This window comes from Zonotrichia albicollis (genome assembly GCF_047830755.1).
Source record: "Zonotrichia albicollis isolate bZonAlb1 chromosome Z unlocalized genomic scaffold, bZonAlb1.hap1 SUPER_Z_unloc_1, whole genome shotgun sequence".
Classification (NCBI taxonomy): domain Eukaryota; kingdom Metazoa; phylum Chordata; class Aves; order Passeriformes; family Passerellidae; genus Zonotrichia; species Zonotrichia albicollis.
Window position 1 is genome coordinate 13,251 of NW_027428339.1, and position 24,901 is coordinate 38,151.

General features: G+C 30.8%; 1 protein-coding gene across 3 annotated transcripts; it reads right to left on the bottom strand.

Annotated features, from left to right (window-relative positions):
- Positions 1-465: 465 nt before the first annotated feature.
- LOC141727333 (methyl-CpG-binding domain protein 2-like) lies at positions 466-24,901 on the bottom strand. 3 transcript variants are annotated; one of them, XM_074533812.1, is made up of 7 exons: positions 24,194-24,801; positions 21,283-21,442; positions 19,107-19,244; positions 16,888-16,978; positions 9,744-9,921; positions 2,885-3,002; positions 466-548 (listed from the first exon to the last, which is right to left on the bottom strand). In XM_074533812.1, the coding sequence occupies exons 1-6, from the start codon at positions 24,490-24,492 to the stop codon at positions 2,891-2,893; spliced, it is 978 nt and encodes a 325-aa protein (XP_074389913.1). In that variant the 5' UTR covers positions 24,493-24,801; the 3' UTR covers positions 466-548; positions 2,885-2,890. The 3 variants fall into 3 exon arrangements, with proteins under 3 accessions (XP_074389913.1, XP_074389915.1, XP_074389914.1); XM_074533814.1 differs by having other exon boundaries at positions 24,148-24,404; XM_074533813.1 differs by lacking the exons at positions 466-548; positions 2,885-3,002; positions 9,744-9,921 and adding an exon at positions 12,016-12,137 and having other exon boundaries at positions 24,194-24,901.

Consider the following 24,901-nt stretch of genomic DNA (forward strand, 5'->3'; position numbering starts at 1 on the left):
CCCAAAAATTTCCCCAAAAAATTCAAATTTTATTTTTTTAACGTGGAGCCTCAAAAACAAAAAAAATCCAAAAAAATTCAAATTAAAATTAAAATTTTTATTTGGGATTTTTAAAATTTTTTGAAATTTTTTAAAATTATTTACATCCAAAAATAATAAAAGATAAATGTAATTTTTTTAGGTATTAAAAAAAGGCATTTTATGCAAATTTTATGCAAATTTTATGCAAATTTTATGCAAATTTTATGCAAATTTTATGCAAATTTTATGCAAATTTTGCTGTATTTTTTGCAATTTTTACACTCGATTTTCTGCACATTTATGCAAATTTTATGCAAATTTATTTGCAAAATTTTTCGCAATTTTTTGCAGAATTTTTGCAGATTTTTTTCGCATTTTTAATGCAAATTTTATGTAAATTTTATGCAAATTTTATGCAAATTTTATGCCCAAACCTTCGGAAAATTAAAAATTCCAAAGGGTCCAAAGTGCCTCAAAAATTGGGGATTTTTTTTTTTCCAGGATTTTCTTCCTTGGGGTTTCAATACCTAAAAAAGAAATGAAAAAAATTAATTTTTAATTAAATTTTAATTAAAAAATTAGAAAAAAAATTCAAATTTTTTAAAATTTTATTTTATTTTTTTTCTGATTTTTTTTTTATTTTATTCCCATTTTTATTTCAATTTTTTCCTCAAAAATTTCAAATTTTTTCCCCAATTTTTCCCTCAAAAATTCAATTTTTTCCCCAAAAAAACCCCATTTTTTCCCTATAAAATTCAAATCTTTCCCTAAAAATATTCAAAATATTTCCCCTCAAAAAAACCAAATTTTTCCCCCAAAAAAATCCCATTTTTCCTCAAAAATTTCGAATTTCATCCCTAAAAATTTCAAATTTTCTCCAAAAAAATTCCATTTTTTCCCCAAAAAATTCAAATCTTTTCCCCTAAAAAATTCAAATTTTCTCCCAAAAAATTTCCAGTTTTTTCCCAAAAAAATCCCAATTTTTTCCCCAATTTTTCATTCAAAAAACTCCAATTTTTTTCCAAGAAAATCCCATTTTCCCCAAAAAAATTCAAATTTTTTCCCTTAAAAAATTCAAATTTTCTCCCAAGAAACCCCAAATTTTTTCCCAAAAAATTCAAATTTTTTCCCATTTTTCCTCTTAAAAAATTCAACTTTTTTCCCCTAAAAACTCAATTTTTTCCCCAATTTTCCATTCGAAAAATTCAAATTTTTTCTTCATTATCCCCCCAAAAAATTCAATTTTTTTCCCAATTTTCCCCTCAAAAAAAATTCCAATTTTTCCCCATTCTTACCACAAAAAAATTCAAATTTTCCCAAAAAAAATCCCCAATTTTTTCCCATTTTTCCCCAATTTTCCCCTCCAAAAATTCAAATTTTTCCCCAAAAAATTCCAATTTTTCCCCAAAAAATTCAATTTGTTTCCCCATTTCTCCCCCATTTTTCCCCAATTTTCCCCCCAAAAAATTCGATTTTTACCCCAAAAAAATACTATTTTTTCCCCATTTTTTCCCCATTTTTTCCCCAATTTTCACCCAAAAAATTCGATTTTTTTTCCCCAAAAAATTCAAATTATTTTCCCAAAAAATTAATTTTTTTTCCCCATTCTTTCCCAATTTTCCTCTCAAAAAAATTCCAATTTTTTCCCCAATTTTCCCCCAAAAAATTCGAATTATTTCCAAAAAAAATCCCAAATTTTTCCCAAATAAATTCAAATTTTTTCCCCAATTTTCCCCTAAAAAATTCAAATTTTTCCCAATTTTCCCCTCAAAAAAATTCCAATTTTTTCCCCATTTTTCCCCTAAAAAAATTCAAATATTTCCCCAAAAAAATTCAAAATTTTTTCCAACTTTCCCCTTAAAAAATTCAAATTTTTTCCAAAAAAACCCAATTTTTTCCCCAATTTTCCCCCCAAAAAAATTCAAATTTTTCCCCCAAAAATTCAAATTTTTCCCCAAAAAATTCAATTTTTTCCCCATTTTTTCCCCAATTTTCCCCCCCAAAAAATTCAAATTATTTTTCCAAAAAATTCAATTTTTTTCCCCATTTTCCCCCATTTTTTCCCCAATTTTCACCCAAAAAATTTGATTTTTTTCCCCAAAAAATTTAAATTATTTTCCCAAAAAATTAAATTTTTTTTTTCCCATTTTTCCCCAATTTTCCCCTCAAAAAAATTCCAATTTGTTCCCCATTTTTCCCCCAAAAAAATTCAATTTTTCCCCAAAAAAATCCCAATTTTTTCCCATTTTTCCCCCCAATTTTCCCCTCCAAAAATTCAAATTTTTCCCAAAAAAATCCCAATTTTTTCCCAAATAAATTCAAATTTTTTCCCATTTTTCCCCTTAAAAAATTCAAAATTTTCCCATTAAAAATTCAGATTTTTTCCAAAAAAATCCCATTTTTTCCCCAATTTTTCCCTTAAAAAATCCAAATTTTTTACCCAAAATTTCAAATTTTTTCCCAAAAAATTCAGATTTTTTTCCATTTTTCCCATCAAAAATTCAAATTTTTTTCCCCAAAAAATTCCAATTTTTTTCCAATAAAATCCCATTTTTTCCCCCTAAAAATTCAATTTTTTCCCTGTTTTTTCTCTCAAAAAATTCAAATTTTTCCCAAAAAATTTCCTATTTTTTTCCTGATTTCCGCCTTGAAAAATTCAAATATTTTCCACCAATTTTCCCCTTAAAAAATTCAAATTTTTCCCCATAAAATTCAAATTTTTCTCCCATTTTTTCCCCCCAAAAATTCCCATTTTTTCCCCATTTTTCCTCCAATTCCCACCAAATTTTTTTTCAATTATTCCCCAATTTTTCCCCCCATAAAAATTCAAATTTTTCCATTTAAAAATTCCATTTTTTCTCACCCATTTTTAGGTTTCATTTCCATTTTCTGCTTCATTTTTGTCATTTTTGGACAAAACCTCAGCCAGCAAAGCTTCCTCCAGTTTTTTCCTCACGGCTTGAACTCTTTCTTCTTGTTTCCTACAAAAAATTCAATTTTTAATTAAAAATAATTAATTTTTTGGCTCAAAAATTCCATTTTTTACACCCAAAAAAATCCATTTTTAATGGTGAAAAAATTCAATTTTTTCCCTAAAAAATTCCTTTTTTTTTCTCTAAAAATTTCATTTTTTTAACCCAAAAATTCAAATTTTTTACCCAAAATTTCTCACTTTTTTACCAAAAAAAATGCATTTTTTTGCTCTAAAAATTCAAATTTTTTACCCCAAAAAATCGGTTTTTTATGTGAAAAAATTCAATTTTTTTACCTTAAAAATCTCCATTTTTTGGCCTAAAAATGCAATTTTTTACCCTAAAAATCCCATTTTTTTATCCTAAAAATTGCATTTTTTGCCCAAAAAATTCCAATTTTTTCCCCCCAAAAATTCCAATTTTTTCCCCCCAAAAATTCCATTTTTTTTGCCCCAAAAATTCCATTTTTTACCCCAAAAAAATCTCTTTTTAATGGTTAAAAAATTCCACTTTTTTTTCCTTAAAAATCCAATTTTTTTACTTGGAAAATTTCATTTTTCTAACCCCAAAAATTCAAATCTCTTACCCAAAAAATTCCATTTTTTTTGCCCTAAAAATCCATTTTTTTCCCAAAAATTCCATTTTTTTTGACCCAAATATTTCACTTTTTTACCCAAAAAATTCCAAATTTTTTGGAGATTTTTTGGCAAGTTTTTTGGGAATTTATGGGGTTTTTTTAGGAACTTTTTTTATTTTTTGGGGGTTTTTTTTTATTTTTTAGGATATTTTTGGGGAGTTTTGGATGGATTTTTTTAGGGAATTTTTTCAACATTTTTTGAAATTTTTTTGGGGTTTTTTTGTGTTTTTTTTGAGAATTTTTGGGGGATTTTTTGGGGGAATTTTTTCAGATTTTTTTGGGATTTTTTGGGGGAATTTTTGGGGATTTTTTGTGGAATTTTTGGGGCATTTTTGGGGATTTTTTGGGGAATTTTTCAGAATTTTTTTGTGAATTTTTGGGGATTTTTTTTGGATTCTTTTTTGGAGTTTTTTGGATTTTTTAGGGAGTTTTTGGGAAATTTGGGGGGATTTTTTTCGGGATTTTTTTTATTTCTGGGCTTTTTTTTTGAGGACTTTTTGGGGATTTTTTAAGAATTTTTCTGCGAATTTTTGGGGAATTTTTCCAGATTTTTTTCGGGAATTTTTGGGTGATTTTTGGGAATTTTTTGTGAATTTTTTAGGATTTTTTGGAGACTTTTTCAGGAATTTTTTGGGATTTTTTGGGAGATTTTTTGGATTTTTGGGGAATTTTTGGGGGATTTTTTCAGGATTTTTTGGGCATTTTTGGGGGATTTTTTGCAAATTTTTGGGGAATTTTTTCAGAATTTTTTCCGGGTTTTTTTTGGATTTTTAAAGATTTTCTGGGATTTTTTTGGGAATTTTTTAGGGATTTTTTGGGAAATATTTAGGAAATTTTTTTACTAATTTCTTGGAGAGTTTTTTGGGGATTTTTTTGAAAACTTTTTTGAGGAATTTTTGGGATTTTTTTTGGAATTTTTGGGGGGAATTTTTCCAGATTTTTTTTTATATTTTTGAGGATTTTCTGGGAATTTTTTACAAAATTTTTTGGGATTTTTTCGGGATTTTTTCGGGATTTTTTGGGGATTTTTTCGGGATTTTTTGGGGAATTTTTTGGGTTATTTTTAGGAATTTTTTGGGATTTTTCAGGATTTTTTTGAGATTTTTTGGGGGATTTTGGGGAGTTTTTTGAGATTTTTTTGGGATTTTTTTCGAGATTTTTTGGGATTTTTTTGCGGTTTTTTTTGAGGATTTTTTTGGGATTTTCTAGGAATTTCTTATCAAATTTTTTGGGGATTTTTTGAGATTTTTTGGGGAACTTTTGGGGAATTTTTTGGGATTTTTTTAAGAATTTTTGGGGCGATTTTTTGTGAAAAAAATCGGATTTTTTGGGGGATTTTTTGGGGAATTTTTTGCGATTTTTTTGTGAAAAAAATCTAAATTTTTGGGGGGATTTGTGTGGAATTTTTTGGGGAATTTTTTGCAATTTTTTACGAATTTTTTGGGCGATTTTTTGTGAAAAAAATCCAACTTTTTGGGAATTTTTTGGGCAAATTTTATGGAATTTTTTGGCCATTTTTTTTGCAATTTTTTCCTAATAAAAAGTGAATTTTTTCTATATTTTTAACCCACCTAATATCCTCATCAGTGACCACAAAAGCCCTGCACAGGGGCTGGGCCGTGTTCAACCAAATCCCTGGGAAAATGGGAAATTTTATGTCAAAAAATCCAAATTTTGGGGGATTTTTTTGGGATTTTTTAGGAATTTTTAGGGAATTTTTTGAGAATTTTTTCAGGATTTTTTGGGGATTTTTTCGGGATTTTTTGTGAATTTTTTAGGAATTTTTTGGGGATTTTTTCAGGAATTTTTTGGGGTTTTTTTGGGGGATTTTTTGTGAATTTTTGGGGAATTTTTTCAGAATTTTTTCGGGATTTTTTTGGATTTTTTCGAGATTTTTTGGGATTTTTTTCGGGATTATTTTGGGATTTTTTTGAGGATTTTTGGGGGATTTTTTGGGGAATTTTTTCAGAATTTTTTGGGGATTTTTTGCGAATTTTTGGGGAATTTTTTGTGGATTTTTTAGGAATTTTTTGGGGAATTTTTCAGAATTTTTTGGGGATTTTTTGGGAATTTTTTGGGTATTTTTGGGGAATATTTTAGAGAATTTTTGGGGAATTTTTGGGGTTTTTTTGGGATTTTTCAGAATTTTTTCAGAATTTTTTGGGTTATTTTTAGGAAATTTTTGGGGACTTTTTTGGGATTTTTTGGCGATTTTTTTGGGAATTTCTTGGGAAATTTTTGGGTGATTTTTTTGGGATTTTCTGGAACTTTTTGAGGAATTTTTTTGGGGACTTTTTAGGATTTTTTTCAGAATTTTTTCCGGGCTTTTTGGGGAATTTTTTGGGGGATTTTTGGGGAATTTTTGGGATTATTTTTAGGAATTTTTAGGGATTTTTTAGTGATTTTTAAGGAATTTTTTGGGGAATTTTTTGCGATTTTTTAGGATTTTTTTGGGCCATTTTTTGTGAAAAAAATCCGATTTTGGGGGAGATTTTTTGGGTTATTTTTAGAAATTTTTTTGCGATTTTTTCGCGATTTTTTGTGTGATTTTTTGTAAAAAAAATCCGATTTTTTGGGAATTTTTTGGGCATTTTTTGCCCAAATTTTATGGAATTTTTTTTAAATTTTTTGTGAGTAAAAACTAAATATTTCATCACATTTTAACCCACCTAATATCCTCATCAGTGACCACAAAAGCCCTGCACAGGGGCTGTGTTGTGTTCAACCAAATCCCCGGGAAAATGGGAAATTTCACATTCAAAAATCCAAATTTTGGAGGAAAAATTCAGGAATTTTTGGGGATTTTTGGGGCATTTTTGGGGAATATTTTGGGTATTTTTGGGGAATATTTTGGGGATTTTTTTGGGGATTTTTTCGGGATTTATCGTGAATTTTTTAGGAATTTTTTGGGGATTTTTTCAGGAATTTTTTGGGATATTTTTTGGGGGATTTTTTTGGATTTTTGGGGGATTTTTTGTGAATTTTTGGGAAATTTTTTCAGAATTTTTTTTGGGATATTTTTGGATTTTTTCGAGATTTTTTGGGGATTTTTTTCGGGATTATTTTGGGATTTTTTTGAGGATTTTTGGGGGATTTTTTGGGGAATTTTTTCAGGATTTTTTGCGAATTTTTTGGGGAATTTTTTGTGGATTTTTTTCGGGATTTTTTCAGAATTTTTTGGGGATTTTTTTGGATCTTTTGGGGGTATTTTTTTTGGATTTATTAGGTAATTTTTGGGGAATTTTTTGGGTGATTTTGGGGATTTTTTTTCAGGATTTTTTAGAAATTTTTTGGGGATTTTTTGGGTTATTTTTAGAAGTTTTTCGGGATTTTTTTTGGATTTTTTGGGGATTTTTTGGGAAATTTTTTAGCAATTTTTTAGGCATTTTTTTAGTGATTTTTTTAGTGATTTTTAAGGGATTTTTTGGGGATTTTTGGGCCATTTTTTGTGAAAAAAAAATCCGATTTTTCGGGATTTTTTTGGCGATTTTTTGGGAATTTTTTGTCCGATTTTTTCCAAATTTTTTGTGAATAAAAACTGAATTTTTTACCACATTTTCACCCACCTAATATCCTCATCAGTGCCCACAAAAGCCCTGCACAGGGGCTGGGCCGTGTTCAACCAAATCCCCGGAAAATAGGAAATTTCACATTAAAAAATCCAAATTTTGGGGCATCTTTTTGAGATTTTTTATGATTTTTTAGGGAATTTTTTGAGGTATTTTTTGGGATTTTTTTGAGGATTTTTCGGGATTTTTTGGGGAATTTTTTGGGGATTTTTGGGATTTTTTTCAGGATTGTTTGGGGATTTTTTTGGATTTTTGGGGAATTTTTTCAGAATTTTTTGGGATATTATTTCAGAACTTTTTTGGCATTTTTAGAGGATTTTTTGGAGGATTTTTTGGGGATTTTTTTGAGATTTTTTTGGGGAACTTTTTGGGGAATTTTTGGGAATTTATTGGGAATTTTTTGAGGAAAATTCTTGGGATTTTTTTCTGGATTTTTTCGTGATTTTTTTAGGGAATTTTTGGGGGATTTTTTTTAAATTTTTTGCGGTTTTTTGGAGGATTTTTTTGAGGATTTTTTGGGGTTTTTGGGGGGATTTTTGCGATTTTTTTGAGGATTTATTCGGGATTTTTTTGGGATATTTTTTCGGGGATTTTTTGGGAATTACTTGGGGGATTTTTGGGATATTTTTTTTATTTTTATGGCGGATTTTTTGGAATTTTTTTTGGCATCTTTCAGATTTTTTAGGGATTTTTTTCAGATTTTTTTTGGTATTTTTCTGTGAAAAAATCTGATTTTTGGGACAGAAAAATCGAATTTTTTGGGATTTTTTGGCGATTTTTTGGGAATTTTTTGTCCGATTTTTTCCAAATTTTTTTGCCACTAAAGAGTGAAAATTTTTTATATTTTTTCTCACCTGATATCCTCATCAGTGACCACAAAAGCCCTGCACAGGGGCTGTGCTGTGTTCAACCAAATCCCCGGGAAAATGGAAAATTTTACATTAAAAAATCCAAATTTTGGGGGATTTTTTTGGGGATTTTTTAGGAATTTTTAGGGAATTTTTTGAGATTTTTTAATGGGATTTTTTGGGATATTTTTAGGATTTTTTGGGGATTTTTTAGGGATTTTTAGGGAATTTTTTGGGTATTTTTGGGGAATATTTTAGGGAATTTTTGGGGATTTTTTGTGAATTTTTTACGAATTTTTTTGGGATTTTTCAGGAATTTTTTTCAGGATTTTTTGGGATTTTTTGGGGAATTTTTTTAGGATTTTTTGGGAAATTTTTTGGGAATTTTTTAGGGATTTTTTGGGATATTTTTTGGGTATTTTTTTTGGGAATATTTTAGAAAATTTTTGGGGAATTTTTTCAGGATTTTTTGGGGACTTTTTGTGGGATTTTTTAGGAATTTTTGGGGTGATTTTTTGGGTGATTTTTAAGGGATTTTTTGGGGAATTTTTTGGGATTTTTAGGAATTTTGGGGGGATTTTTTGTGAAAAAAATCTGATTTTTTGAGGGACTTTTTTGGGTTATTTTCAGAAATTTTTTCGCGATTTTTTGGGGCGATTTTTTGTGAAAAAAATCCAATTTTTTGGGAATTTTTTGGCGATTTTTTGGGAACTTTTTGTCCGATTTTTTTGCAATTTTTTGCAATAAAAATCTGAATTTTTTACCACATTTTCACCCACCTAATATCCTCATCAGTGACCACAAAAGCCCTGCACAGGGGCTGGGCCGTGTTCAGCCAAATCCCCGGGAAATTGAGAAATTTTACATTCAAAAATCCAAATTTTGGGGGATTTTTCTGGGATTTTTTGGGAATTTTTTCAGGGATTTTTTTCGGGATTTTTTGGGGATTTTTTCAGGAATTTTTTGGGATTTTTTTGAGATTTTTTGGGGTTTTTTTGGGGATTTTTTGTGAATTTTTGGGAAATTTTTTCAGAATTTTTTCGGGATATTTTTGGATTTTTTCGAGATTTTTTGGGGGATTTTTTTCGAGATTATTTTGGGACTTTTTTGAGGATTTTTGGGGGATTTTTTGGGGAATTTTTTCAGGATTTTTTGCGAATTTTTGGGGAATTTTTTGTGGATTTTTTTCGGGATTTTTTGGGGAATTTTCTGGGATATTTTTTCAGGATTTTTTTTAATTTTTTGGGGATTTTTTCAGGAATTTTTTCGGATTTTTTTTGTGAATTTTCAGGGAATTTTTTCAGAATTTTTTCAGGATTTTTTGGGAACTTTTTGGGGAATTTTTTGGGAATTTTTCGGATTTTTTTACGAATTTTTTAGTGATTTTTTTAGTGATTTTTAAGGGATTTTTTGAGAAATTTTGGGGGGATTTTTTAGGAATTTTTTTGGAATTTTTGGGCGATTTTTTGTGAAAAAAACCCGATTTTTTGGTGGATTTTTTGGGGAATTTTTTGGGTTATTTTTACAAATTTTTTCGGATTTTTTAGGAAATTTTTTGGAATTTTTTGGGCGATTTTTCGTGAAAAAAATCTGATTTTTTTGGGAATTTTTTGGCGATTTTTTGGGAATTTTTTGTCCGATTTTTTCCAAATTTTTTGTGTATAAAAAATAAATTTTTACCCACATTTTCACCCACCTGATATCCTCATCAGTGACCACAAAAGCCCTGCACAGTGGCTGAGCTGTGTTCAACCAAATCCCCGGATTTTTCTCCACGGCCGCCGAGCTCTGGCCGGTGATTGGAGCCGAGCTGGTGTGCAGAGCGCTGGCCACAGCTGAAAGCAGCGATTCTGTGCTTGCTCCAGGTCCAACCCCTGTAAAAACAACACCAAAATATGGGAAATATTTCACTGAAATTCCCATTTTTTACCCCGAGAAAATCCGAGCTTGTTTGGCCAAAATATCCAATTTTTTCGCATTAAAATTCGCTTTTTTTCGGCCAAAAAATCAAATTATTTTGCCCAAAATTCGAATTTTTTCCTCAAAAAAATCCAATTTTTTTTGCTTAAAATTTGTGGTTTTTTGCAGAAAAAAATCTGATTTTTTTGGACAAAAATTCTCATTTTTTACCCCAAAAAATCCAATTTTTTTTGCCAAAAATTCGCTTTTTTTTGCCCAAAAAATCGGATTTTTTTTTGCCCAAAATTCCCAATTTTTACTGCAAAAAATCCAATTTTTTTTGCTCAAAATTCACATTTTTTCCTCCAAAAAAATCCCCATTTTTTCTCCCAAAATTCCCATTTTTTTCCCAAAAAAAAATCCAATTTTTTTGCTCAAAATTCGAATTTTTTCCTCAAAAAAAATCCAATTTTTTTGCTGAAAATTCGAATTTTTTCCGCAAAAAAATCCAATTTTTTTTGCTCAAAATTCCCATTTTTTTCCCAAAAAAAATCCAAATTTTACCCAAAATTCGCTTTTTTTTTTCCCAAAAAAATCCAATTTTTTGGCCAAAATTTGTGGGTTTTCCCTCAAAAAAATCCATTTTTTTTTGGTTAAAATTTGTGGCTTTTCCAAAATTTTCTCCAAAAAATCCCATTTTTTTGGGCCAAAACCCACAGCTGAAAGCAGCGATTCTGTGCTTGCTCCAGGTCCTACCCCTGTAAAAAATTCACCAAAATATGGAAAATATTTCACTGAAATTCCCATTTTTTACCCCGAGAAAATCCGAGCTCGTTTGGCCAAAATATCGAATTTTTTCGCATTAAAATTTGCTTTTTTTCGGCCAAAAAATTCAATTTTTTTTGCTCAAAATTCACTTTTTTTTGGCCAAAAAATCCAATTTTTTTTGCTTAAAATTCATGGCTTTTTTCAGGAAAAAATCAGATTTTTTTTGGACAAAAATTCTCATTTTTTACCCCAAAAAAATCCTTTTTTTTTTGCTAAAATTCGCGAATTTTTGCAAAAAAATACCGATTTTTTTTGCCAAAAATTCACATTTTTTTCTCCAAAAAACCCCTCATTTTTCCCCAAAAATCTCGATTTTTTTTGCCAAAAATTTGCATTTTTTTGGTTACAATTTTGGATTTTTTGCAAAAAAAATCCGATTTTTTTCTCAAAATTCGAATTTTTTCCTCAAAAAAATCCAATTTTTTTTTGTTAAAATTTGTGATTTTTTCCAAAAAAAATCAGATTTTTTTTGCCCAAAATTCCCAATTTTTTCTGCAAAAAATCGATTTTTTTTGGGCCAAAATCCACAGCTGAAAGCAGCGATTCTGTGCTTGCTCCAGGTCCTACCCCTGCAAAAACAACACCAAAATATGGAAAATATTTCACTGAAATTCCCATTTTTTACCCCGAGAAAATCCGAGCTTGTTTGGCGAAAATATCGAATTTTTTCGCATTAAAATTCGCTTTTTTTTGCTAAAAAATCTGATTTTTTTTGCTCAAAATTCACTTTTTTTTGGCCAAAAAATCCAATTTTTTTTGCTTAAAATTCATGGTTTTTTGCAGAAAAAAATCAGATTTTTTTTGACAAAAATTCCCATTTTTTCCCAAAAAAAATCCAATTTTTTTTGCTCAAAATTCGAATTTTTTCCTCAAAAAAATCCAATTTTTTTGGTTAAAATTCACATTTTTTTCTCCAAAAAATTCCCATTTTTTCTCCCAAAATTCCCAATTTTTTCTGCAAAAAAATCCGATTTTTTTGCCCAAAATTCGCATTTTTCCACAAAAAAAATCCAATTTTTTAAGCCAAAGTTTGCGAATTTTTGCAAAAAAATACCAATTTTTTTTGGTCAAAATTCACATTTTTTCCTCCAAAAAAAACCCAATTTTTCCCCCCCAAAAAGTCCAATTTTTTTGCCAAAAATTCGAATTTTTTCCTCAAAAAAATCCAATTTTTTTGGTTAAAATTCATGGTTTTTTCCTCAAAAAAATCCAATTTTTTTTGGTTAAAATTTGTGGTTTTTTGCAGAAAAAAATCAGATTTTTTTTGCCCAAAATTCCCAATTTTTTCTGCAAAAAATCCCATTTTTTGGGCCAAAATCCACAGCTGAAAGCAGCGATTCTGTGCTTGCTCCAGGTCCAACCCCTGCAAAAAATTCACCAAAATATGGAAAATATTTCACTGAAATTCCCATTTTTTACCCCGAGAAAATCCGAGCTTGTTTGGCCAAAATATCGAATTTTTTCGCACTAAAATTCGCTTTTTTCGGCTAAAAAATCCAATTTTTTTTGCTCAAAATTCACTTTTTTTTGGCCAAAAAATCCAATTTTTTTTTCTTAAAATTCATGGTTTTTTGCAGAAAAAATCAGATTTTTTTTTGCCAAAATTCACATTTTTTCTGCAAAAAAAAATCAGATTTTTTGCCAAAATACGCAAATTTTTGCAAAAAAACCCCGATTTTTTTTGCCAAAAATTCACATTTTTTCCTCCAAAAAAATCCTAATTTTTCCCCAAAAAAATCCAATCTCTTTTGCCAAAAATTCGATTTTTTTTTGATAAAATTTGGAATTTTTTCCTCAAAAAAATCCAATTTTTTTTGGTCAAAATTCGCATTTTTTCCTCAAAAAAATCCAATTTTTTTGGTTAAAATTTGTGGTTTTTTTGCAGAAATAATCTGATTTTTTTTTTGCAAAATTCACCTTTTTTCTCTAAAAAAATTCCCATTTTTTTCCCCCCAAAAATGCAATTTATTTGCCAAAATTCACATTTTTTCCTCAAAAAAATCCGATTTTTTTTGCTCAAAATCCGAATTTTTTCCTCAAAAAAATCCAATTTTTTAATGCTAAAATTTGTGGTTTTTTCCAAAAAAAATCCGATTTTTTTTGCCCAAAATTCCCAATTTTTTCTCCAAAAAAATCCCATTTTTTTGGGCCAAAATCCACAGCTGAAAGCAGCGATTCTGTGCTTGCTCCAGGTCCTACCCCTGTAAAAAATTCACCAAAATATGGAAAATATTTCACTGAAATTCCATTTTTTACCCCGAGAAAATCCGAGCTTGTTTGGCCAAAATATCGAATTTTTTCGCATTAAAATTCGCTTTTTTTTTGCTAAAAAATCCAATTTTTTTGCTCAAAATTCGAATTTTTTTGGCTAAAAAATCCAATTTTTTTTGCTTAAAATTCATGGCTTTTTGCAGAAAAAAATCAGATTTTTTTTGACAAAAATTTGCATTTTTTCTGCAAAAAAATGCGATTTTTTAGGCCAAAGTTTGCGAATTTTTGCAAAAAAATACCAATTTTTTTTGGTCAAAATTCCCATTTTTCCCTCCAAAAAATCCCCATTTTTTTCCCCCAAAAAATCCAATTTTTGTGCCAAAAATTCGCTTTTTTTCCTCAAAAATCCAATTTTTTTGCTCAAAATTCACTTTTTTTCAGCCAAAAAATCCAATTTTTTTGCTTAAAATTTGTGATTTTTTTCCAAAAAAAATCAGATTTTTTTTGCCAAAAATTCCCATTTTTTCCTCCAAAAAATCCCCATTTTTTCTCCCAAAATTCCCATTTTTTTTCCCCCAAAAAAAATCCAATTTTTTTGCCAAAAATTCGCTTTTTTTCCCAAAAAAATCCGATTTTTTTTGCTCAAAATTCGAATTTTTTCCTCAAAAAAGTCCAATTTTTTTTGCCCAAAATTCCCATTTTTTCCTCCAAAAAAATCCCCATTTTTTCTCCCAAAATTCCCATTTTTTTCCCAAAAAAATCCAATTTTTTAGACCAAAATTCGCAAATTTTTGCAAAAAAACCCCGATTTTTTTTGCCAAAAATTCACATTTTTTCCTCCAAAAAACCCCTCATGTTTCCCCAAAAAAATCCAATCTCTTTTGCCAAAAATTCGAATTTTTTTGGATAAAATTTGGGATTTTTTGCAAAAAAAATTCGATTTTTTTTCTCAAAATTGGAATTTTTTTCCTCAAAAAAATCCAATTTTTTGGGTTGAAATTCATGGTTTTTTACAGAAAAAAATCAGATTTTTTTTGGACAAAAATTCCCATTTTTTTCCCCAAAAAAAAAGCAATTTTTTGGCCAAAATTCACTTTTTTTGGCCAAAAAAATCCAATTTTTTTTGCTCAAAATTCGAATTTTTCCCTCAAAAAAATACAATTTTTTTTGCTCAAAATTCACATTTTTTCCTCCAAAAAAATCCCCATTTTTCTCCCAAAATTCACATTTTTTCCCTCAAAAAAATCCAATTTTTTCTGCTCAAAATTCGAATTTTTTCCTCAAAAAAATCCAATTTTTTTGCCAAAAATTCGCATTTTTTCCTCAAAAAAATCCAATTTTTTTTGGTTAAAATTTGTGGATTTTTCCAAAAAAAATCAGCTTTTTTTGCCCAAAATTCCCAATTTTTTCTGCAAAAAATCCGATTTTTTTTGCTCAAAATTCACATTTTTTCCTCTAAAAAAATCCCCATTTTTTCTCCCAAAATTCCCATTTTTTCCCCCCAAAAAATCCAATTTTTTGGCCAAAAATTCGCATTTTTTCCTCAAAAAAATCCAATTTTTTTTTGCTCAAAATTCGAATTTTTTCCTCAAAAAATCCAATTTTTTTTGCCCAAAATTCACATTTTTTCCTCCAAAAAAATCCCCATTTTTTCTCCCAAAATTCCCAATTTTTCCTCAAAAAATCCAATTTTTTTTGCTCAAAATTCACATTTTTTCCTCCAAAAAAATCCCCATTTTTTTCTCCCAAAATTCCCATTTTTTTCCCCCCCAAAAATCAAATTTTTTAGCCAAAAAATCCGATTTTTTGCTCAAAATTCGCTTTTTTTTGGCCAAAAAATCGGATTTTTTTTGCCCAAAATTCACATTTTTTCCTCCAAAAGAATCCCCATTTTTTCTCCCAAAATTCCCATTTTTTTCCCCCCAAAAATGTAATTTTTTGGCCAAAATTCGCTTTTTTTCAGCCAAAAAATTCCGATTTTTTTGGTTAAAATTCGTGATTTTTTCCTCCAAAAAATTCAATTTTTTTTGGTTAAAATTTGTGGTTTTTTGCAGAAAAAAATCAGATTTTTTTGACCAAAATTCACTTTTTTTCTCCAAAAAAATCCCAATTTTTTCCCCATTTTATTCCCAATTTTTTCCCCATTTTTTTCCAATTTTATTCCAATTTTTCCCCAATTTTTCCCCAATTTTATTCCAATTTTTCTCCAATTTTTCCCCATTTTATTTCCAATTTTATCCCAATTTTTCCCCAATTTTTGCCCATTTTATTTTCATTTTTTCCCCAATTTTTCCCCATTTTTTCTCCAATTTTTTCCCAATTTTTCCCCAATTTTTTCCAAATTTTTCCCCATTTTATTCCAATTTTTTCCCCATTTTTCTCCCAATTTTATTCTAATTTTTCCCAATTTTTTCCCAATTTTCCCCCCATTATATTCCAATTTTTCCCCATTTTATTCCAATTTTTTCCCCAATTTTTTCCCCATTTTATTCCAAATTTTTCTCCAATTTTCCCCCAATTTTTCCCAATTTTTTCCCAATTTTCCCCCCCATTTTATTCCAATTTTTTCCCAATTTTATTCCAATTTTCCCCCAATTTTTTCCCAATTTTCCCCCATTTTATTTACATTTTTCCCCCATTTTTTCCCCATTTTTCTCCAATTTTTTCCCATTTTTTCCCCATTTTATTCCAATTTTTTCCCAATTTTTTCCCAATTTTCCCCCATTTTATTTTCATTTTTTCCCCAATTTTTCCCCATTTTATTTTCATTTTTCCCCCAATTTTTCCCCAATTTTTTCCCAATTTTCCCCCAATTTCCCCCATTTTATTCCAATTTTTTCCCCAATTTTTCTCCAATTTTCCCCCATTTTAATTTGATTTTTTCCCCATTTTATTCCAATTTTTCCCCATTTTATTTTCATTTTTTCCCCATTTTTTCCCATTTTTTGCTCAATTTTTGCCCAATTTTTCCCCAATTTTTCCCCATTTTACTTTCATTTTTTCCCCAATTTTTCCCCATTTTTTGCCCAATTTTATTCCAAATTTTATCCAATTTTCCCCCAATTTTCCCCCAATTTTATTCCAATTTTTCTCCAATTTTTCCCCATTTTATTCCAATTTATCCCAATTTTTCCCCAAGTTTTGCCCATTTTATTTTCATTTTTTCCCCAATTTTTTCCCCAATTTTTTCCCCATTTTATTCCAATTTTATTCCAATTTTTTCCCAATTTTTTCCCAATTTTTCCCCATTATAATTTGAATTTTTCCCATTTTTACCCTGCAATCCTTTAGGCAGCTCCATGCATTTGATGATTTTTTTTCCCCATTTTTTCCCCATTTTATTCCAAATTTTTTCCCAATTTTTCCCCATTTTATTCCAACTTTTCCCCAATTTTATTCCAATTTTCCCCCATTTTATTTTCATTTTTTCCCCAATTTTTTCCCAATTTTTCCCCAATTTTATTCCAAATTTTTCCCCAATTTTTCCCCCATTTTATCCCAAATTTTCTCCAATTTTTTCCCCATTTTATCCCAATTTTATTCCAATTTTTCCCCAATTTTATTCCAATTTTTCCCCAATTTTTCCCAATTTTTCCCCAATTTTATTCCAATTTTCCCCCAATTTTTCCCCAATTTTATTCCAATTTTTTCTCCAATTTTTTCCCATTTTTCCCCCAATTCTCCCTAAATTTTCATCCATTTTCTCCAAATTTTTCCCCACTTTTTCTCCAATTTTCCCCCATTATAAATTGAATTTTTTCCCATTTTTCCCCCAAAATAATTTGAATTTTCCCCATTTTTCCCCCAATTTTTCCCCAATTTTTTCCCAATTTTTTCCCCATTTTTCCCTAATTTTTTCCCCATTTTTTCCCATTATAATTTGAATTTTTTCCCATTTTTACCCTGCAATCCTTTAGGCAGCTCCATGCATTTGATGATTTCCTCGCTCACATCGGACGCACTCAGACCCTGCAGCCTCTTCTCCCAAAAAAGCTGCAAAAAATCCAAATTTTCCATCAAAATTAAAAAGAAATTCAATTTTTTTGTCCTTTTTTCTCTCCACATTTTTTCCCAAATTTTTCCAATTTTTTCCCTTTTTTTCCTATTTTTTTCCCTTTTTTTTCCCTATTTTTTCCCAATTTTTTCTCATTTTTATTCCAATTTTTCCCCAATTTTTCTCCATTTTTTTCCTAATTTTTTGCAATTTTTTCCTAATTTTTCCCCATTTTTATTCTAATTTTTCCCCAGTTTTCCCCCCAATTTTTCCCAAATTTTTCCCATTTTTATTCCAATTTTTTCCCAATTTTTTCCCAATTTTTCCCCATTTTTATTCCATTTTCCCCCAATTTTTCCCCTTTTTTTCCCAATTTTTCCCAATTTTTCCCCTTTTTTTTCCTGTTTTTGCAATTTTTTCCAAATTTTTCCCCAATTTTTATCAATTTTTCGCTCATTTTTCCCCATTTTTATCCAAATTTCCCCCAATTTTCTCGATTTTATTTCCAATTTTATTCCAAATTTTCCCCAATTTCCTCCATTTTTTCCCAATTTTTTCCTTAATTTTTCCCTAATTTTTCTCCATTTTATTCCAATTTCTCCCCAATTTTTCCCCATTTTTTTCCCAATTTTTTCCCAATTTTTCTCAATTTTATTCCAAATTTTTCCCCTGATTTTCTCCAATTTTTTCTCAATTTCCCCCCAATTTCCTCCATTTTTTTCCCCATTTTATTCCAATTTTTTCCCAATTTTTCCCCATTTTTACTCCAATTTTCCCCCATTTTTTCTCCATTTTTATTCCCAATTTTTCCCAATTTTTTCCCAATTTTTTCCTAAATTTTCCCCATTTTTATTCCAATTTTTCCCAATTTTTTCCCAATTTTCCCCATTTTTTTCTCAATTTTATTCCCAATTTTTTTCCATTTTATTCCAAATTTTCCCCCATTTTTATTCCAATTTTATTCCAATTTTTCCCCCGATTTTCTCCATTTTTATTCCAATTTTCCCCCATATTTTCCTCATTTCTCATCCGATTTTCTTCATTTTTTTTTTATTTTTTTCCTCAATATCTCCCCAATCTAATTAACATAATTAATGTTAATTATCCCACCTGCTTTGGCTGCTCGCTGACTCTCTGGGGGTCGCTCCTCACTTTGCTCCCCAATTTTTCCCAATTTTATTCCCAATTTTTTCCCCATTTTTTCCCCATTTTATTCCAATTTTTCCCCAATTTCTCCCCATTTTATTCCTAATTTTTCTCCATTTTTTCCCCAATTTTTCCCCAATTTATTCCAATTTTTTTTCCATTTATTCCCAATTTTTCCCCAATTTTATTCCAAATTTCTCCCAATTTTATTCAAATTTTTTCCCAATTTTTCCCCCATTTTATTCCAATTTTTCCTAATTTTTCTCAATTTTATTCCCCAATTTTTCCACATTTTTCCCCATTTTTTCCCAATTTTTCTGCAACTTTTCCCCAATTTTTTCCCTATTTATTCTCCATTTTTTCCCAATTTTATTCCAATTTTTTCCCAATTTTATTCCAATTTTTTCCCAATTTTTCCCCATTTTATTCCCAATTTTTTTTCTTTTTTTTGCAATTTTTTCCTAATTTTTCCCAATTTTTCCCCAATTTTCTCCCAATTTTTTCCTATTTTTCTGCAATTTTTCCCCCATTTTATTCCAAATTTTTCCCCAATTTTTTCCCAATTTTTTCTCAATTTTTTCTCAATTTTCTCCCAATTTTTCCCGAATTTTTTACCTAAATTTTCTCAATTTTATCCCAATTTTTTCCCCATTTTTTCCCAATTTTATTCCCAATTTTTTGCAATTTTATTCCCAATTTTTTCCCCAATTTTTCCCCATTTTATTCCCAATTTTTTCCAATTTAATTCCCAATTTTCTCCCATTTTTTCCCCATTTTATTCCAATTTTTTCCCAATTTTTCTCCATTTTATTCCCCAATTTTCCCCCATTTTATTCCAATTTTATTCCAATTTTTTCCCCATTTTTCCCCGTATTTTCCTCATTTTTCATCCGATTTTCTTCATTTTTTTTTTATTTTTTTCCCCAATTTCCCATAAATCCAATTAACTCTAATTAACGTTAATTAATTTAATTATCCCACCTGCTTTGGCTGCTCGCTGACTCTCTGGGGGTCGCTCCTCACTTTGTTCCCAGGGTGATTGGTCACTTTGGTCACCGGCTGCTTGAAAATGGAGGCGGTTTGGCGGATGGGAAGGGAGGTGTTCAGGTCGGGCTTGCCCTGAAATTAATTAATAATTTGTTAATTAATTAGTGGGGGAAAATAAAAAATATATGGGGAAAAAATTGGGAAAAATTGGAAAAAAATTGGGAGAAAAACGGGGGAAAAATGAGGAAAAAATGAGAAAAATCGGGGGAAAATTTGGAATAAAATTGGAGAAAATTGGGAATAAAATGGGGAAAAATTGGGGAAAAATTGGGGAAAAATTGGGAATAAAATGGGGAAAAATTTGGAATAAAATGGGGAAAAATTGGGGGAAAATTGGGGAAAAATTAAAAATAAAATGGGGAAAAATTGGGAATAAAATGGGGAAAAAGTTGGGGAAAATTGGGAAAAATTGGGAAAAAATTGCGGAAAAAACGGGGAAAAAATGGGGAAAAAATGACAAAAATTGGGAAAAAATTTGGAATAAAATGGGGGAAAATTGGGAATAAAATGGGGAAAAATTGGGAAAAAATTGGGAATAAATTGGGGGAAAATTTGGAATAAAATGGGGAAAATTTGGAGGAAAATTGGGGAAAAATTGGGAATAAAATGGGGAAAAAATTGGGGGAAAATTGGGAATAAAATGGGAAAAATTGGGGAAAAATTGGGGGAAAATTGGGAATAAAATGGGGGAAAAATTGGGGGAAAATTGGGGAAAAATTTGGAATAAAATGGGGAAAAAATTGGGAATAAAATGGGGAAAAATTGGAAAAAAAGTTGGGGAAAAATTGCAGAAAAATTGAGAAAAAATTGGGAAAAAATTGGGGAAAAAATTGGAATAAAATGGGGAAAAAATGGAGAAAAAGTTGGGGAAAAATTAGGGGAAAATTGGAAAAAAATTGGGAATAAAATGGGGAAAAATTGGGAAAAATTGGGGAAAAAATGGGGAAAATGAAGGCGGTTTGGCGGATGGGCAGAGAGGTGTTCAGGTCGGGTTTGCCCTGAAATTAATTAATTTTAATTAATTAATTAAGTGTATTTAATGGGGGAAAGTTGGGGAAAAAATTGGAAAAAAATTGGGAAAAAATTGGGGGAAAAATGAGGAAAAAATGAGGGAAAAATGAGAAAAATTGAGGAAAAAATTGGAATAAAATGGGGAAAAATTAAGAATAAAATGGGGAAAAATTGGAGAAAAATGGAGGAAAAATTGGGGGAAAATTGGGGAAAAATTTGGAATAAAATGGGGAAAAATTGGAGGGAAAATTGGGAATAAAATTGTTCATAAAATGGAAAAAAATGGAAAAAAATCGGGAAAAATTGGGAATAAAATGGGGAAAAATTGGGAATAAAATGGGGAAAAATTGGGGTAAAATTGGAGAAAAAATGGAGGAAAAATTGGGAAAAAATTGAGAATAATTGGGAAAAAATGGGAAAAATTAAGAATAAAATGGGGAAAAAATGGGGGAAAAATTGGAAAAAAATTCGGGGAAAATTGGGAAGAAATTTGGAAAAAATGGGGAAAAATTCAGGAAAAAATTGGGGAAAATTGGGGGAAAATTGGGAATAAAATGGGGAAAAATTGGGGAAAAATTTGGAATAAAATGGGGAAAAATTGGTGTAAAATTGGAGAAAAAATGGAGGAAAAATTGGGAAAAAATTGAGAATAATTGGGAAAAAATGGGAAAAATTAAGAATAAAATGGGGAAAAATTGGGGAAAAATTTGGAATAAAATGGGGGAAAATTGAGGAAAAATTTGGAATAAAATGGGGGAAAACTGAGGAAAAATTTGGAATAAAAATGGGGAAAATTGGAATAAAATTGGGGAAAATTAGGAAAAATTTGGGGGAAAAATTCACAAAAAATCACAAAAAATTGGGGAAAAATTTGGGAAAATTGGAATAAAATTTGGAATAAAATGGGGAAAAATTGGGGGAAAATTGGAATAAAATTGGGGAAAAATTAGGAAAAAAATTGGGGAAAAATTGGGAAAAATTCACAAAAAATTGGGGAAAAATCTGAGAAAAATGGGAAAAAAAACAGAAAAATTTTGGAATAACTCACAATACATAAAATACAAATAAAATACATAAAAAATTTGAATTTTTTCCAAACCTTATTGGGGTTGAGGGCATCATTCCTGAGTTTCTGTTTGTTTTTCTGCAGCTTGCTGGGCATCATCTTCCCCGTACGGAAATCAAAGGAGCTCAGGTCAACGGCATTGCCCAGGTAGCGCGCCAGCTGCGGCTTGCTGCGGAATTTCTTCCCACTGGGGCTAAAAAATTAATTAATTTTGTTAATTAAAATGATTGCAGGGTTTTTGAGCAAAAAATTTGGGGAGTTTGGGTGAAAAAATGGCGATTTTAGGTGAAAAAATGGCGATTTTACGGCGATTTTTAAGGGTTTTACGGAGGTTTTTGAGTGAAAAATTCTGATTTTTTGTGGAAATTTTGTGAAATTTTTAGAAATTTTTTAAGGAATTTTTGGGGATTTTTAAGGAGATTTTTTGAGATTTTTTTGGGATTTTTTTTGGACAATTTTGGGGAATTTTGAGAATTTCTTGGGGATTTTCGGGGAATTTTTTGGGAATTTTTCAGGATTTTTTGAGAATTTTTAGGAGATTTTTAGGGAATATTTTGGGGATTTTTTGGGAATTTTTAGGGAATTTTTGGAGAGTTTTTAGAGAATTTTTGGGGATTTTCTGGGAATTTTTAGAGATTTTTTGGGGATTTTTGGGAATTTTTAGGAGATTTTTAGGGAATTTTTTGAGAATTTTTAGAGATTTTTTAGGGAATTTTTTGAGAATTTTTGGGGGATTTTTAGGAATTTTTTTGGATTTTTTAGAGAATTTTTAGGGAATTTTTTGAGATTTTTTTGAGATTTTTTGAGGATTTTTTTGGATTTTTTTCAGAATTTTTTTGGATTTTTAGGGAATTTTTTGAGAATTTTTAGGGAATTTTTGAGCATTTTTTTGGATTTTTTTGAGATTTTTTTTGTAATTTTTGGAGCTCAGGTCAACAGCATTGCCCAGGTAGCGCGCCAGCTGCGGCTTGCTGCGGAATTTCTTCCCACTGGGGCTAAAAAATTAAAATATTTAATTAATTAGGATGATAGCAGGATTTTTGGGCAAAAAATTTGGGGAGTTTGGGTGAAAAAATGGCGATTTTAGGTGAAAAAATGGCGATTTTACGGCGATTTTTGAGGGAAAAAATCTGATTTTTTTGTGGTTTTTTAGGATTTTTTTGAGGATTTTTGGTGGGAATGTTGTGAAATTTTAAGGAATTTTTAAGGAATTTTTGGGGATTTTTTAGGAGATTTTTGAGAATTTTGGGGGATTTTTAGGGAATTTTTTGAGAATTTTTAGAGAATTTTTGGGGATTTTTAGGGAATTTTTTGGGGGGTTTTTTGATTTTTTAGGGAATTTTTTGGGATTTTTAAGGGAATTTTTTGCAAATATTTTGGGAATTTTTAGAGATTTTTTTGGGGATTTTTAGGAGATTTTTTTGGGAATTTTTTGAGAATTTTAAGAATTTTTTGGGGATTTTTGGGAGATTTTTTGGGAATTTTTTGGACAATTTTGGGGAATTTTTTGAGAACTTTTGAGAATTTTTTGGGGATTTTTAGGAGATTTTTTGAGAATTTTTAGAGAATTTTTGGGGGATTTTTAGGGAATTTTTTGAGCATTTTTTGGATTTTTTTGAGATTTTTTTGTAATTTTTGGAGCTCAGCTCAACGGCATTGCCCAGGTAGCGCGCCAGCTGCAGCTTGCTGCGGAATTTCTTCCCACTGGGGCTAAAAAATTAATTAATTTCGTTAATTAGAATGATTGCAGGATTTTTTGGCAAAAAATTTGGGGAGTTTGGGTGAAAAAATGGCGATTTTAGGTGAAAAAATGGCGATTTTACGGCGATTTTTGAGGGAAAAAATCTGATTTTTTTGTGTTTTTTGAGGATTTTTTGAGGATTTTTGGTGGGAATGTTGAGAAATTTTTAGGAATTTTTTAAGGAATTTTTGGGGATTTTTTAGGAGATTTTTTGAGAATTTTTGGACAATTTTGGGGAACTTTTTGAGAATTTTTTGGGATTTTTATGAGATTTTTGGGGGATTTTTTGGAAATTTTTTAGGAATTTTTTGAGAATTTTTAAATAATTTTTTGGGATTTTCTGGGAATTTTTTGCAAATTTTTGGGGAATTTTTAGGGGATTTTTTGGCAATTTTTAGGGAATTTTTGGGGACTTTTAGGAGATTTTTTGGGAAATCTTAGAGAATTTTTAGAGAATTTTTGGGGATTTTTAGGGAATTTTTTGGATTTTTAGAGAATTTTTTGAGAATTTTTTGAGAATTTTTGGGGAATTTTTCCGGGATTTTTTGAGAATTTTTTGAGAATTTTTAGGTGAATTTCTGAGAATTTTTGGTAATTTTTAGGGTATTTTTTGGGAATTATTAGGTGACATTTTGAGAACTTTTTGGGAATTTTTGGGGAATTTTTGTGGATTTTTTGAGAATTTTTTGAGAATTTTTAAGTGAATTTCTGAGAATTTTTGAGAATTTTTTGGGGATTTTTAGGAGATTTTTTGAGAATTTTTAGGTGAATTTTTGAGAATTTTTTTTGAGAATTATTTGGGATTTTTTTCAGAATTTTTACAGATTTTTTGGAATTTTTTAGGATTTTTTAACGAATTTTTTAAGAGCCCCGTTCTCCCTCATGAAACCGGAAGTGCCTCATGACAGGAGCCGGTTCCCCCTCATGAAACCGGAAGTGCCTCATGAGGGAGATCCCGGTTCCCCCTCATGAAACCGAAATAAAACTCCGAGCTCCTCCCGTGATAAAAACCCGGTTCCCCTCAGAAAATGAACCGGAATTCTTCTGTCTCCGTGACAGAAGCGATGCCGGAAGCGATCGAGCTCTGACAGCCGGCACCGACCCCACCGCGCTCACCGGGAGCTCCCCAAACCTCACCAACCCTACGGGGCCCGTACCTAAAATAGTAGACATCGCTTTTCCCGGCGCTCAGACCCGACTTACGGATCACCTCTTCCTTTTTCCAACCGGGAGGCAGCGCGGGACAATCCATCCTGCCGGGTTTCTCCATTCAGTCCCAGGGTTTTAAGCCCGACTCGGCCGTTTGTTGTTACCCGGCCCGGTTGGGTTCGGGACCGGGACCCCGCGGCGATGGCGGAACGGGCGCTCGGTGCCAGGAGCGCGGGATGCGCGCGCAGCCACCGGGGTGAGCCCGGCCCGGCCCGAGCGCGGCCTCCGAGCGGGGCAGAGCGGCCTCGCAGCACCATAGAGAGAGAGAACCAACGGGGGCGGGACCGGGGCATTGCCGAGCTCGGAGCGGGAACCGTGAGGGGAAAGCATGGCGGGAGAGGCGGGAAGGGGGGGGAAGAGGAGCGGGAGCTATGGCGGGATATCAGTGGGAGAGACCTGAGGGGGAGCTACGGTGGAATTCCTGAGGGGGAATCATGGCGGGACCCCTGAGGGGAAACCGGAGCGGGATTTCTGAGGGGGAATCATGGCGGGACCCCTGAGGGGAAACCGGAGAAGAACCCGTGAGGGGGAATTATGGCGGAATTCCTGAGGGGAAACCGGAGCGGGATTCCTGAGGGGGAATCATGGCGGGACCCCTGAGGGGAAGCCATGGCCGGACCCCTGAGGGGAAACCGGAGCGGGATTTCTGAGGGGGAATCATGGCGGAATTCATGAGGGGAAACCGGAGAGGGACCCCTGAGG

Bases quoted from the DNA above. Each gene is read 5' to 3' on its own strand.
- LOC141727333 (XM_074533812.1), bottom strand. From the start codon at position 24,492: ATGCCCCGGTCCCGCCCCCGTTGGTTCTCTCTCTCTATGGTGCTGCGA. The intron at 16,979-19,106 runs GTGGGATAATTA...GATTTTTTGCAG, and splicing joins TCAGCGAGCAGCCAAAGCAG to CTTTTTTGGGAGAAGAGGCT. The intron at 9,922-16,887 runs GTAAAAATGGGA...TTGTTTTTACAG, and splicing joins GCTGCCTAAAGGATTGCAGG to GGGTTGGACCTGGAGCAAGC.